Source organism: Sus scrofa, chromosome 17 (genome assembly GCF_054392235.1).
Source record: "Sus scrofa isolate SSC_HxYL_T2T_F1_AM1 chromosome 17, Sscrofa_HxYL_maternal_Yorkshire_Landrace_v2.0, whole genome shotgun sequence".
Classification (NCBI taxonomy): Eukaryota; Metazoa; Chordata; class Mammalia; order Artiodactyla; family Suidae; genus Sus; species Sus scrofa.
In genome coordinates, this window is record NC_139399.1 from 43,501,372 (window position 1) to 43,516,082 (window position 14,711).

Consider the following 14,711-nt stretch of genomic DNA (forward strand, 5'->3'; position numbering starts at 1 on the left):
CGCAACCTCATGGTTCCTAGCCGGATGGATTCATTAACCACTGCGCCACGACGGGAACTCCTCATGTTTTTGATTTGCATTGACCTAATGATTACTGATGTTGAGCATCTTGTCAGTGCTTATTAGCCATTTGTATATCTTCTTTGGAGAATGTCCATTGGGATCTTTTGCCCAATTTTCAATTGTTTGTTATTGAGTTGTAGAATTTCTTTATATATTCTGGATATTAATCCCTTATCAGATATATGATTCGCAAAATAGTTTCTCCCAGTCTGTGGGTTGCCTGCTGTTTCCTGTTGATAGTATCCTTTGATGCACAAAAATTTAATTTTGACAAAGCCCATTTTACCTATTTCTTTTGTTACCCGTGCTTCTGGTGTCATATCTAAGAAATCATTGCCCAATTCAGTATCATGAAGCTTTTTCCTCTGTGTTTTCTTCCTAAAGTTTTATAGTTTTCAGTCTTACATTTAAGTATCTAACCCATCTTAATTTTAATGTGTGGTGTAAGGTAAGGGTCCAACTTTATTCTTTTCCATGTAGAGATCCAGTTTTCTTGGCACCACCATTTGCTGAAAAGACTGTCCTTTTCCTATTGAATGGTCTTGACACCTTTGACCATATATGTGCGAGTCTACTTAACTTTTTAAACAGATAAAGTATACCATTATCTGCTCATTTTAACATTTGTTGCAATTGTAGGTTAGTAGTCTTGATTGCTCATTTTCCTCATTGCCTGCCACTTTAAAAGCTTGATATCTTTGATTGAATGCCAGAAGTTGAGTTTTACCTTGTTAGGTGCTGGATATTTTTGTAATCCTGTAAATCCTCTTGAGCTTTGTTCTAGGACAGTTAAGTTACTTGGAAACCGTTTAATCCTTTTGGGTCTTGCTCAAAGATTTTTTTAAGCTATTCTAGAGCAGGGCTAATGATTGGCCACTGTTGAGGCCAGACCTTTCTGAATAGTCTGCCCAATACAACATGATATTCTCCCCAACGCCGAGGCTGATGGGAGGAGACGCTATTCCCCACTTGAGCGCACAGGCACTGTTTCATTCTTCCTGTTGGCTCATTACTTGGCCTCAGGCAGTTTCCTCACATACTTGTGCTGATCTGTATTCTGGTGAATACTTAAGGGGACCCTCTGCAGGTCCCCTGGGATTTCTCTTTGTGCAGCTCTCTCTCTGGCTCTCTGGTGTTCTGTCCTATGAACTTGTCTCTCTCTCTTTTCCCCACCTCCCACTCTCACCCCTGTTCTTTTTACCTTTTAATCCCCTTTACCCATTTCTCCTCCCACGCACACATCTCTAGCAACCACCAATCTGCATCTGTGTGTTTTGGGTTTTTTTTTTTTTTCCTGTGTATAAGAGAAATCATATGGTATTTGTCTTTCTCTGACTTATTTCACTTACCATAATATCCTCAAGGTCCAACTATATTGTTGCAAATGGTGAGATTTCATTTCTCATGGCTGGATAATATTTCATTGTGTATATATACCACAATTTCTTCATCTATTCATCTACCAGTGGACATAGGTTGTTTCTATATCTTGGCTAATACAAATAATGCTGTAGTGAACATAAAAGCTCCTATCTTTTTGAGTTAGCATTTTCATTTTCTTTGAATAGATACCCAGGAGTGGAATTGCTGGATCATATCGTTGTTCTGTTTTTTCATTTTTCAAGGAAACTCCATATTGTTTTCATTAGTGGCTGCACCAATTTACATTCCTGCCAACAGTGCACCACAGTTCCCTTTACTCCACATCCTCACCAACACTTGCTATTTCTTGTCTTTGATAATAGCCATTCTAACAGGTGTGAGGCGATATAGTCCCCAGGCCTGGGATCAGATGTGAGCCACAGGTATGACCTATGCCACAGCTGTGGCAATGCTGGATCCTTTAACCCACTGTGCTGGTCCAGGGATCGAACCTGTGTCCTGGTACTGCATAAATGCCACTGATACCATTGCACCACAGTGGGACCTCCCTTATTGCGTTTTTTTATGTGTATTTTTCTGATAATTAACAATAGTGAGCATCTTTTCACGTACCTGTTAGCCATCTGTATGTCTTCCTTAGAAAAATGTCTATTCAGATCTTCTGCCCATTTCTGAACTCCTGTTATGTTGGTTTCCCCAGACTCTCAGCACCATTTCCTCATCTCAGAAGGAGTTCAGTCTCCCTGCTTATGCTGTGGCCTGAAAACTCACTCAAGGCAGTGAGCTGGGCAGCTATACCTCGCTTGTTTCCCATGTGTCTGGGATTAATATCCTTTGCTGGTCAGTATCCAAAGTCTTGAAAACCACTGTTCCATATATTTTGTTTAGTATTTTTGGTCATTTCAGGTGGGAGGCTAAATCTCACCCCTGTTAATTCATCTTGGTTAAAAGCAAAATCTCAGAGTTCCCATTGTGGCTCAGCAGCTTACAAACCCAACTAGTATCCATGAGGATGCAGGTTCAATCCTTGCCTCACTCAGTGGGCTAAGGATCCGGCGTTGCTGTGAGCTGTGGTGTAGGTCGCAGATGCAGCTCGGATCCCACATGGCTGTGGCTGTGGTACAGGCCAGCAGCTGTAGCTCGGATTTGACCCCTAGCCTGGGAACTTCCATATGCCACGGGTGCGGCCCTAAAAAGCAAAAAGCAAAATTAAAAAAAAAAAAAAAAAAAAAGCAGAAGTCTGCATTGCATTGCTCCTTTTTTTTTTTTCCCCTTTTTAGGGGAAAAAAATGCATATGGAAGTTCCCAGGCTAGGGGTCCAATCAGAGCTTTAGCTGCCAGCCACAGCCACAGCCACAGCCACACAGGATCCGAGCCGCATCTGTGACCTACACCATTGCTCATTGCAACGCCAGATCCTTAACCCACTGAGAAAGACCAGAAATTGAATCTTCAACCTAGTCAGATTTGTTTCCACTGAGCCACGACGGGAACTCCGTGTACTGCTCCCTGTTTTAACATGTAAGATCACGCAGTCTGCCAAGGGCTACACGAGTACTAGGACATGAAAGGGTCACTCACAGTAGGTGCTCAATCAGTTACTCCTTCTGCACTCACCAAAGGTGAGTCTACAGGGCCTACATCCCGGGAATCTAAGTTTGGCAGTGCCTTGGCTGGACTTAAGGAATGCTCTAGGTCCAGAAGCCTTGCAGTTGAATCCTGAGGGCCATCACAGGGTGAATAGGCCATCTAAGGGGTCCCACTGGAGAGCTGAATTATGACTGAGAGCTCTTAGAGACGACAGTCTTGGCTGTCCCACTGGGCACTGTGGGAAGACACCCATTTCACCCTTGAGGTTTGATCCAAGCAAGTCATGGTACCACGCTCCCCCTTGTCAGCAAGGGATTCAAGAGCAGACATGTTACCCAGTTCTAGCCAATTAGATGCAGGATCTGGAAAACCTAGAGTGGCTTCTGGGAAGGTTTTCCTCCATTTTAGGTGAGTCATGGGAAGACACACTTGGCCTTCTCGGGAGCTGCCATATCGCAAAGCGACTCTTGGAGCTACTGCAACCATCTTGGCACCAACTTGAAATTGGAACAAGAAGAAGGATGGCAGATCGAGAAGGCCCAAATCTTTAAAGACATCATTGAACTGCTGAATCAATCAGCCCCAAAGCCCATCTCACCTCTGGATATCCATGTAAGGAAAAACAATCTTGTTTAAGTTAGAGTTTCTATTAGATGCAAACAAAACCATCGTCACTGAGGCAGCCACTTGGAGGGTTGGAGGTGGAGGGGAAGGGGAGACAGCTGAAGGGGCTTTTTCATCCTGCTAAGGAATTCCAAGTTCTCCCTTAGATGATAAACTGGGGCTAAGAGCCACAAAAAGATGTGCCCAAAGACACACGGTGGAGAATCAGGGGCATGCAGGCAGAAGTTCTCCCTGTGGCACAGCCGGTTAAGAATCTGGCATTGTCACTGCAGTGGCTCAGGTTGCTGCTGTGACAAAGATTTGATCCCCAGCCCGGGAACTTCCACATGCCCTGGGCGCAGCCCAAAAAAGGCAAGCATGCAGGCCTATCAGCCTCGCAGCTGGTGCTGGCTTCTCCACAGCCCCTGCCGGCGAAGTCCTGCGTCAGCTCTGGCAGTGGGGCCTGTGAGGTGGGGGCCTCGAAGTTCGCTGGCCTAAGTCAGATTGAGTTCTCCTGATGCACAAGGGCAAAAGCAGATACTAGAGATGTCCTTGAATTTTTGTGCTAAAATCGTGTCCTTGGAGGAAAATATCAAAGTCCCCCAAGCTGTAATCAGGGTGGTCATAGGTAACAAGTAATTGCTGTAATTTCTAGACAGATTTTTCTGATTGAAAAGAACTTATCCAAAGTTGCTTCCCAGGACCACAGAATAGGGCAGACCTCTGAAAGCAGAGGCTCGTGTCTCCTCTTCACAGCAAAGCAGGACGCCAGTCCTCCCCCGAGCCCCCTCCTCTATCCCTGGAGCCTGTGTGTGTAAGCCGGGTGTCTGTCTCTCCATGGGAGGGACCAGGGATGGGCCCAGGAACATCACCTCAACTCCAGGGTGATGCCTGCAAAGGGCTGCCTTGAGTGGTAGAGTTCCCATCTCTGGAGATGGTCTTCCCCTTGCCCACCTGTGAGAACCTCCTGAACCTCACTCGGGGTGAAGCATTCATTCCACAGGGCTCCTGAGTCCCCAGCTGTGCTGGTCACTGTCCTAGGTGAGGGCTGTTCCGCAGCGAATAAGACAAAATCCCTGTGATTGCAGAGGCAAAGGCGGTCAAGACATCAGTACATCACATAAAGGAAGATAGCTGTAAGTGCTAGAACAAAACCCAAATCAGAGGCTGGGAGGGTGAGTGACGGGGTGTTTTTCAGAAAGGATGGTCTGGGACGGCCTCCCCGAGGAGGTGAAACTAATGCATCAGCTGAGCTGCATGAACCTTAGTGAATCGAGGAGTCAGCCATGCAAACAGCAGAAGGTTCCAGGTAAGGGAAGGGCAGGTAGGATTTTGAACCATGTTTGAAGGAGTTTGGTGTCCCTGGAAAGCCATCTGGAGGAGGAGAGGCGTAGGAAATGAAGCTGGAGAGGGGACGAGGTCAGATCTTGAAGGTCTCGACGGCCACAAGGAGCAGCTGGCTTTTCCTCTTGAGTGGTCGGAGCCATTGGGAGAGTTTAGAGCAGAGAGAAGACATGACCTGACTCAGGTTGGTTTAGCGGCATTTATTTATTTTTGGGCTGTGCCCACGGTATACAAATATTCTGGGACCAGGGATCAAACCCACACCACAGCCTTGACCTGTTCCACATCAGTGGCACTGGATCCTCAACCTGGCAGAGTTCACTGTACCACCAGGGAACTCCAACTCAGGTTTAAAGAGCCACTCTGGCCACTATACTCATGTAAGTCCCTGCACACAGTAGGTCCCCACTAAATGTCAGTGGTTATTATCACTGTTTTCAGTCCCATCTCATGGGACTCTTGAGCTCACTGAGGGCAGACACCTGAGTAGAGTTGTCTGCTGCCCCAGGTGCTCAGTACAGAGGATGCTAAGATATGCGGATAGGAAAATGAGTGACACCGGGTCTGAATAAATGAGCGAGCAGGAGTGGGCTCTGAGGACAAACTCAAGCCCCAGAAGAGCGCCGAGCCCCCCAGTTGCTGAGGCCAGTCACAGAGTGAAGGGAGTGTGCCACTGGCCGTGCGACAGAAAGATCAGGTAGCACCTGCCTTGGGAAACACCATGGTCAAAGGCCTAAGGACGTGTAGGGTGCAGCAGGGCTGCAGTTTGGGCTGCAGGAGCCAAAGTGCACCTGCCAAACACCAGGCACAGCGTAGGCAAACCATGTAGGGCAGGAGCTTTCAGGGTCACAAGGCCGCCTTCAGGCTCACTCTGATTCCCCTGGGAACATCAGGGACAGCTGTTGAGCACAGCTGGAAGGTGGCAGAGATTGCTGTGGACTAGGGCAATCATAGAGGGCTTCCTGGAAGAGCTGTAGTATGGACAGATGGAAAAGATTCAAACTGAAGATACTGGGGAGCTGCTGTGGCAGACACTGCGGCCCCCTGACTCCAGCTGCCCCATGTGCTGGCCCACCTCTGAGGCACAGCTGATGCCCCTCCCCGCTACCCACTGGACCATGGTTTGGCTTTGCATTCAGAGGTCCTAATTCCAGGAAATGGCCTTACCCACCCATCCAGCTTCACCTCTCCTGAGCATCCACAGCCAGAGCACATGCTGTGCCCTGATCACATGGTGCATTTTCCACCCAGTGTCTTTGGTCATGCTGTTTGCTGTTCAGAATTATTCTCTTCTCCTTCTTCAGCCTTTTTTTTTTTTTGCTTTTTAGGGCCACACCCACAGCATATGGAGGTTCCCAAGCTAGGGGTCCAATCAGAGCTACAGCTGCCGGCCTACACCACAGCTCACAGCAATGCCGGATCCATAACCCACTGATCCAGGCCAGGGATTGAACACTCATCCTCCTGGATCCTAGTCAGGTTCACTAATCACTGAGCCACAAAGGGAACTCCTCCAGCCCCACTTTCTTTTTTTTTTTTTTAATTAATTAATTAATTTATTTATTTATTTATTTTGTCTTTTGTCTTTTTGTTGTTGTTGTTGCTATTTCTTGGGCCGCTCCCGCAGCACATGGAGGTTCCCAGGCTAGGGGTTGAATCGGAGCTGTAGCCACCGGCCTACGCCAGAGCCACAGCAACGCGGGATCCGAACCGCGTCTGCAACCTACACCACAGCTCACGGCAACGCCGGATCGTTAACCCACTGAGCAAGAGCAGGGACCGAACCCGCAACCTCATGGTTCCTAGTCGGATTCGTTAACCACTGCGCCACGACGGGAACTCCCCAGCCCCACTTTCTAAACTACTGTCTACTCTTCAAAGCCCAGCTCCATGTCCCAGCTTCACAGAAGTCTCCACCCTCTGATCCTACATGGCACACAGCTGGACAGAGCTGTAGGCCCAGCTGGACTTAGCCGGGCTCTGTCTCTTTGGGGTGTCTGTTATGTACAAGTTATGCCTATTGTCTTGTTGGAATTACTAGTAGTGTCCTTTCACTCCTAAATGTGTCCCAGCTGAAGACAAATTACATGGCCACCCTTCATTGTCCCCACACACCTCCCCCTAGTGAAATCCTGGGGACAGGAACCACGTTGTCAGGCCGAGCACAGTACTCTGACACATTTGGAGAAAGTCACTAGTTTCACACAAATAATTTTTGGGGTGCACATGGGGCAAGGAAGTCCTGATACATGTTAGAGGGGGAAGGGAGAGAAGAAAACAAGATCACTTGGGAGGGTTACAAGTGACAGGAAACCATGAAGAGAAGGGGAGAAGCAGTGAGAAGGAGCAGAGGATGATGTTAGGCAGACTGGGCAGGGGAAGCCTCAGAAGAAGCCTTTGTCTGAGGCCTGAAGGAATTGCAGATGAAGAAAATTCCACAGAAAAAGTGCAAGAACCCTGAAGTCAGAATGTGCTTCGTGTGTTTAAGGAGCAGCAGAGAGGCGAGCGTGGGCAGTCAAGGGAGGTTGATGGATAATGTTGGAAGGGAACAGAAAATGCTGGAATCGTCAGCCACAGGAATTATGGTTTTTTTGGTTTTTTTTTTTTTTTTTTTTTTTTTTTCTGCCGAAGCAGGGTTTTGAATGCGGAAGTAACATGATCTGAGTTATTTTTTCCCAAGCTGAAAGGTTTTTATTTTTTCATCATGCAATAGCAGACAAAATACCATGAATCCTCTTCTGATTGGACAAAGCCACATCAGTAACTATTTTCCTGTCTCAAAGCAGCGATGTCAGTTACAACACGGCCACCCAAGACCATCAGAGCTACAGATTTCTTTTTGGAGGTTATCCTCACAGGATATGGTAACAGTTTCCAGATTTAAGTCCTGCAAAACCAACTTATTCAAACAACGTCTAAGTTCAGTGTTATATTACCAGGCCTAACAACTTAATAACAGTCATGAACAGCCACACAAGTGTCCAAATGGCATAGAAAAATTACATATTTTTGGTAAATGTCCTCAGCCAACAGCAACAATCAGGCCTGGACAGCTCAACGTCCCCAGTGGATGGAAATGAGGAAGGGGATGCTTAGGGGTCTGACTTATAAGCAACAAAATGAAAAACACAGCATTAAATTTCTACTTTTTTTTTTCCTTTTACAGCCACACCTGTGGCTTATGGAAGTTCCCCGGCTTGGGGTCCAATCGGAGCTGTAGCCACTGGCCTATGCCACAGCCACAACAATGTGGGATCTAAGCCATATCTGCCACCTATGCTGCAGTTTATGGCAATGCCAGACCCTTAACTCACTGAGCAAGGCCAGGGGATCGAACCTGCATCCTGGAGACTAAGTCGGGTCCTTAACCTGCTGAGACACCATGGGAACTCCCTAAGGGAACTTTCTACATACACAAGTCATACCTGGACTGAAGGAACCTCTAAAACTGCAGTGTTCTGAGTTCTTTGAAATTGGTGAATCAAAAAAGTTAGGAAAACACATGTACCTGCATGTTCATTGCAGCACTATTCACAATAGCCAAGACATGGAAACAACCCAAATGTCCATGACAGATGACTGGATTAGGAAGATGGCATATATATACACAATGGAATACTACTCAGCCATAAAAAAGAACAAAATAATGCCATTTGCAGCAACATGGATGGAACTAGAGACTCTCATACTGAGTGAAATATGTCAGAAAGAGAAAGACAAATACCATATGATATCACTTATAACTGGAATATAATATGCAATACAAATGAATGTTTCCACAGAAAAGAAAATCATAGACTTGGAGAATAGACTTGCGGCTGCCTGGGGGGAGAGGGAGGGCGTGGAAGAGATTGGGAGCTTGGGGTTAACAGATGCAATCTATTGCTCTTAGAATGGATTTACAATGAGATCCTGCTGTGTAGCATTGAGAACTATGTCTAGATACTTAAATCACAACACAACAACGGGAGGGAAAAGTATGTATACATGTATATGTAACTTGGTCCCCATGTTGTACAGGGGAAAAAAATAATAATTTTTAAAAAAAAGTTAGGAAGACATGGGGGCTCCCCTCCTGCCCCTTGCAGACTCTCTGCCATCCCTCCCTTCGCAGCTGGCTCTGGCTTCTCTTGCACTCCCCTCTGCCAAGAGCAGTGCCCCTTTCTTTTGTGTCAAGGCCTCTCCATGTCCTCGAGAGCAGAAGACAAGGCCTTCCATGGAAAGGAGCCTGGGTATGGTCACTCCCCCCAAATGAGATGGAGACAGCCCCAAAAGCCTGGGGAGGGGATCTTGGGAGGACACAGCTAAGCTCCTGTACCTATGGGATCCTAAGGGGCTTTAGACCTGGTGGAAGAAAGTAGAGCTGGGGCTAAAGTTAGTTTCCAAGAACATAGCACAGAACAAAACAAAGTGCTGTCCCTGCTCCTGGGGGCCCAGAGCTCCTAGTCTCCCTGCTCTGTAGCCCTGAACTGTCCCCCTTGCTGGGGGGGGGGGGTGCTGGAGCAAAGGGGGGCAAAGAGAGCTCTGTCAATCTACAGGACAACTCTCCCTCTCTGGAGATAATCAGAGTAGCAAAGTCAACAAGAAAGCCCATCTCCTCAGCTGTTTGTACAAAACCTTGCTTCTTCAGTTGTTTGTTTCTGAGCTATCACTTTCTAAAGGAAATAAAAAGAAACACGTGGAGTTCCCATTGTGGCTCAGCAGTTAGCGAACCTGACTATCATCCATGAGGATGAATGTTCGATCCCTGGCTCACTCGGTGGGTTAAGGATCCGGCATTGCCCTGAGCTGTGGTGGAGGTTGAGGACACAGCTCGGATCTGATGTTGCTGTGGCTATGGCATAGGCCGGCGGCTATAGCTCCAATTGGACCCCTAGCCTGGGAACATCCACATGCCTCAGTGCCACCCTAAAAAGACAAAAAGACCAAAAAAAAAAAAAAAAAAAAAAAAGAAGAAGAAAGAAACATGTGAGGGAGTTCCCTGATGGCTCAGCAGGTTAAGGATCTGCCATTGCCACCACTGTGGCTTGGGTCATGACACAAACGTGATCCCTGGCCCAGGAACTTCTGCATGCCACAGACATGGCTAATAAAAAAGTAAAACACTGGGAAACACTGGGTGGACAATGGCAATAAAACTTAGCAAACTGATGTATACATACACATTTGCCTCTTTTTTTTTTTTTTTTTTTTGTCTTTTCTAGGGCCACACCCACAACACATGGAGGTTCCCAGGCTAGGGGTCCAATTGGAGCTGCAGCTGCTGGCCTACGCCACAGCCATAGTAACACGGGATCCGAGCTGCATCTGCGACCTACACCACAGCTCACTGCAACGCCAGATCCTTGACCCACTGAGCAAGGCCAGGGATCAAACCCGCAACCTCATGGTTCCTAGTCGGATTCGTTAAACACTGCGCCACAACGGGAACTCCCATACACATTTGCCTTATTCTAATGGCACACACTTTGTTCCCAACCACCCACTAAAAACAATTTGGAAGGGAGGGAGGGAGGAAGGGAGATGAAAGAAAAAGAAAGGAAAAGAAAGGAAACATGAAATCTGGGCAGGTGGAGACAGACTTCATGAGCAGAAACACCCCCTCTCCAGTGCCCCCAGCTTGGCAGCCTAAAAACAGGTGGAGACAGAGGAGTTGGATTCTGTGTAAGTCCAGTGATTAGGAGTCAGGAAGGTAGGCTTCTGGAAGGGACCCTGTTATTGCCCCTGCCTTGAAACATGCCCAGATGTGCCAGCATGGCAGTGTTCCTGGGGGCTTGGGTGGTGTATTGGCAAGTGGCTCACCTGGGTTCACAGGCAGGTCTTGAGGCCCTTGCAGACCCGGGAGCAGGCAACAGGGATGAGGGGCAACGTGGGCAAAACTCATGAGCAGAGTGATAGCCAGTGATCAGTAGAGCACGATCCTTCACAAGCCAATAGCAGCCTGAGAGGTAGGACCAACCCAGAGCACTGCCCACTGCTTCATGTCCTTGACCTCACCCATGTCCATTCTGCTAAATGCCCAACAGTCCAGTAGCCTGACCTGTGGTCCTGGGGACCTGGAATGTCCAAGTCTGGTTGACATCCAGCACCAAATGCATCCACTTCATCCTGGATGATGAGACTCAGCTTACCACAGCCAGGTGTGGGGGCAGGATAAACATGAAGCCCAACATGTCGTGGCTTTGAAGTAGTAGGCACTGCTTGTCCCAGTGATGACTTCTAGGTGCCCATGTCAAAAAAGGGAGGGAAAGCCATGATCAAAGACAGGTCCAGGCCATGAAGCTGATGGCAGTACATGTCCACGGCACTGGGTGCTTAGGCAGACACTGTGGCATGTGACAGTCATGAGAATGCATGGAGGCTGCATGGAAACAGATGAGCATGGCCATGAAGGCCACAGTCTTGGAGTTGAGTCCACTGAAGTCCAAAGGGGTCAGAGTACACGGAACAGAAAGCAGACAGCAGAGTGCCATGGCTGGCCTAAGCACAGGTCCCCAGGAGGCAGAAATGAGTCTTAAGTAGTCCCAGGGCAGGACTTAGTCAGACTGGAAACCATATGGCCTAGGAGGGGCCTCTGTGGGCCACCTTGCTAGGCCTCTCCTAGCTCTGTGAGGTCTATCCCCCAGCAGGTAGTACTGCAGAGGATTGGGCCACAGTTCCTCTTTAATAATCTGGGCAGCGCTGTCCGCCTCTGGGAGGCTGTGTGTGCTGTGAGAACCAGCTGAAGAAACTGTGGACAGTGTCCCGGTTCCTGTGGACCAGGGCTGGGGATTCCTGGCCCCGTTGCCAGTGGATGCGACTTGCGATTGATACCACAAGGCCAGAGGATCTGCACTCATACTCCTTCACGATCACCTTGTTCCGGAAGTAGGGATTGCTCCAAAAACTGAACTTAAACTTGCAGCCGGTTCTCGCGTGCCTGAGCTCCCTCACCTCCAAATTCATCAGGTAGCAGAGAATGTCTTCGTCTTGGGGTCTGATCATGGCTGACAGCTGTGGGTGGTTCAGGAAGGCGGTAACCCAACAGCCAGGAATATTCTGGATGATGAAGCTCCTTCGGCTAGGTGAAACCGGCGCATGCGCCCAAACCTGCGCTCCAGGCGCAGGTAGGCCCTGTCTGCCTGGGCGTTCACGGCCTCCAACTCCCAGCGGATGGCTTCCACCGGGTCCACATCTGGGCCACCAAAGTTTACGGGGCCCGGGTCTTCCTGTGCCTCTGCTCCCACCTCCAGTTTCTTCTCCCTCACCAGCTTCTCCGCCACCCCCCTCTCCTCTCCCACCTGCTGCTTCCCCATGTCCACCCCCGCCTCTTCCATGAAGATGGCCCTCTCCTCCGTCGTCACTTCCTCGGCCTTCCCGCTGGCTTCAGGCCGAGCCCCCCACCCTTCTGAGCCACAGGTCCCTGGGACGCCTTCCCCGACAAGGACGTCTTCGGGGCTCTGGTCAGCGGCGGCGGAGGCCGCTTCCCGGCGCTCCAGGACAAGCTGGGCGGTCCCAGGGACGGCTGCGGGCTCAGGGTACCCGCGTCCCCCCGCCTCTCGAGTCCCAGACGCGGGGACCCGGCCCGCGGCGGTCTCCAGGCTCCCCGCCCCTTCGTCCACTATCACCTGCAGGAGCCTCCGGCTTGGAGGGGCTCGGGGTGCGGGAGGCACTGCGTCTCGCGAGAAGGACGGCTCGGCTGCTGGCCATCCTGGCGGCGGGATCGAGGAGGTGCGGCAGCATGGGCTTCTCCTAGGGGGCTCGCTCCGCCCCCTTGCGCCCCCACCCCTTACCGGTTGTGATTCAGTAGGGCTCCCCCTGTGGGTGGGCGGGGTGGCAGGGGGCTTGCCTGGGCGGGCGCCCAGGGAGAACTGGGAGTCGGTGGTGAAAATGGGGTGAAGTGCAGGGGTGTACCAAGCAAGGAATGGCTCCAAGCAGGCATCCAGAATCAGGCCCAGCACCCCCCCACCCCCCATCAAGGACAACTAGAATCTTCGGTCACAGCCACCACGCCAGGTGCTCCCCCGCATCTGCTGTGGGAGAGTGGGAGTCGCCCAGCGCCCACACTCAACTGCGGTTTTGGGGCAGCTGTAGACACTTGGAATAAATTATTCAGGCATATGCTGAGGGCTCAAGAGGTATTCCTTGTAGAGACTGACCAGACTGAAACTTGTAATTGTCAGGCACGTGGAAGTGCCCAAAACATTTTCAGAAAAAGGTGGAAACAAGGTTCAAGTAAAAGGATCTGGGGGTCAGAGAAGGTCCAAACACTGCCAACCAGGGAGCAAGTGGGCCTCTGCCTGGTTTCCCCCAACAAGCTGGATCCTCCTGGGCTGGCAGGCTGAAGGGTGAACATTGCTTCACCACATCCTAGGCCCAGGGGCCCCCTTGCTCTGTTGCAGACAGTTCACGCATTTCACAAATGTGAACTCTAGTCTCAAGCACAGGGTCTGTGCATGGTGAAAGTAAGAGCCCGGATCGACCAACTGATCCTGCAAGTGCATCCGCACTCCTGTGATCGCAGCTCCCAAATTTGTGGCCCATGGAGGCAATACACCTGGTACAACTCTCCCTCACCAGGAAGTCCTTGCCACCGTCTCCAGAAAGCCTTTAGCTTCCTCCCATCAAATGGAAAAGATAGCTTTGAGTCCCTAGACCCATTCTGGAGCATGCATCCCTAGAGTGCAAGGTGGATTCCCTTGGGGCCCTAAGGAGGGAGCTGACCCACTGGGATGGGCAGCTCATCAAGTAAATAAAATGCCAGAGATGACAGACCAGCCCACTGTCAGGGACATAAAACACCTGCTACACACATTAACACTTAATATCCCATAAACTCCTGGGCTGGACTCTGGAATGATTTGCACTGCTTGGCTATGGGCACTGGCTCCAGTCCACAGAAAAGCAAGCTCAGTCTGAGCCCCAGACTGGAGGAGCTCACTCAGTACACAGGACGGCACAGAATAGTGATGACACCTTCACTGGAGACTGGCCCAGCAACGTCAGGTGAAGCCATGTCAGTCTTTCGATAGTCTGTGTGAACCAAATGGGTAGGCATGAGCGTGGGCAGGGTCAGGTCCCAGCTCTGTCACCAGCTGTGCACCTTGGGCAATGGATGACTTTTTTTTTTTTTTGGACAACCAGCATCCATTCCTCATCCTAACAGTACCCCAAATTTCCTTTAAGAAACCACTCCTCCCCTTGTCTCAGCCTTATCATTACTGGCCTATAGTGACTGGTTTGGGGATAGCATAGGACTCTGTCAAGGCTGTAAGGACAGGACATATTTACTGGGGCTTCTGTGAGTAAAAGGACTTCTCTCTCCATACAGAGCCCAGAAAGAGTCCCTTCCCATTCCTAGTCAGCAACCATGTGAGAATGACAAGTCTGGAATCATGGCAGCACCATTCTCCAACACAAAGGGACAAGCCACTTTGCAGGGCCTGAGGAAGAACTCAAGACTGCACAAGATAGGGCAGAGAGACACAGGAAGGCTAAGGCCAACAGTGTTTGAGAAGATGAATTAATGCTAACCTCAAGACTGCATTCCATCTGGCCTTTTCAGTTACATAAAATTTCACTGTTTAAGCCAATATGATTCTTTTGACTCTTACATCCAAGATCATTATCCAAAATGGTGATGCCACTCACCTGAAAAATCTTTCATTTCAAAGTTTCTAAGTGCTAATGTGAAGGGCTGTTACCATCCACCCTACACTCACCATCCACTCGGGTGCTAAAGATGTCTG

General features: G+C 49.4%; 1 protein-coding gene across 1 annotated transcript; it reads right to left on the reverse strand.

Moving 5' to 3' along the window:
- Positions 1-11,379: 11,379 nt before the first annotated feature.
- On the reverse strand, positions 11,380-13,060 carry LOC106506652 (putative testis-specific Y-encoded-like protein 3). Its single transcript, XM_021078362.2, is given in 3 exon segments — positions 11,380-11,687; positions 11,689-12,044; positions 12,047-13,060. Coding segments are annotated over 3 exon segments (1,416 nt in total). The 5' UTR covers positions 12,939-13,060; the 3' UTR covers positions 11,380-11,519.
- Between the last annotated feature and the right edge of the window lie 1,651 nt (positions 13,061-14,711).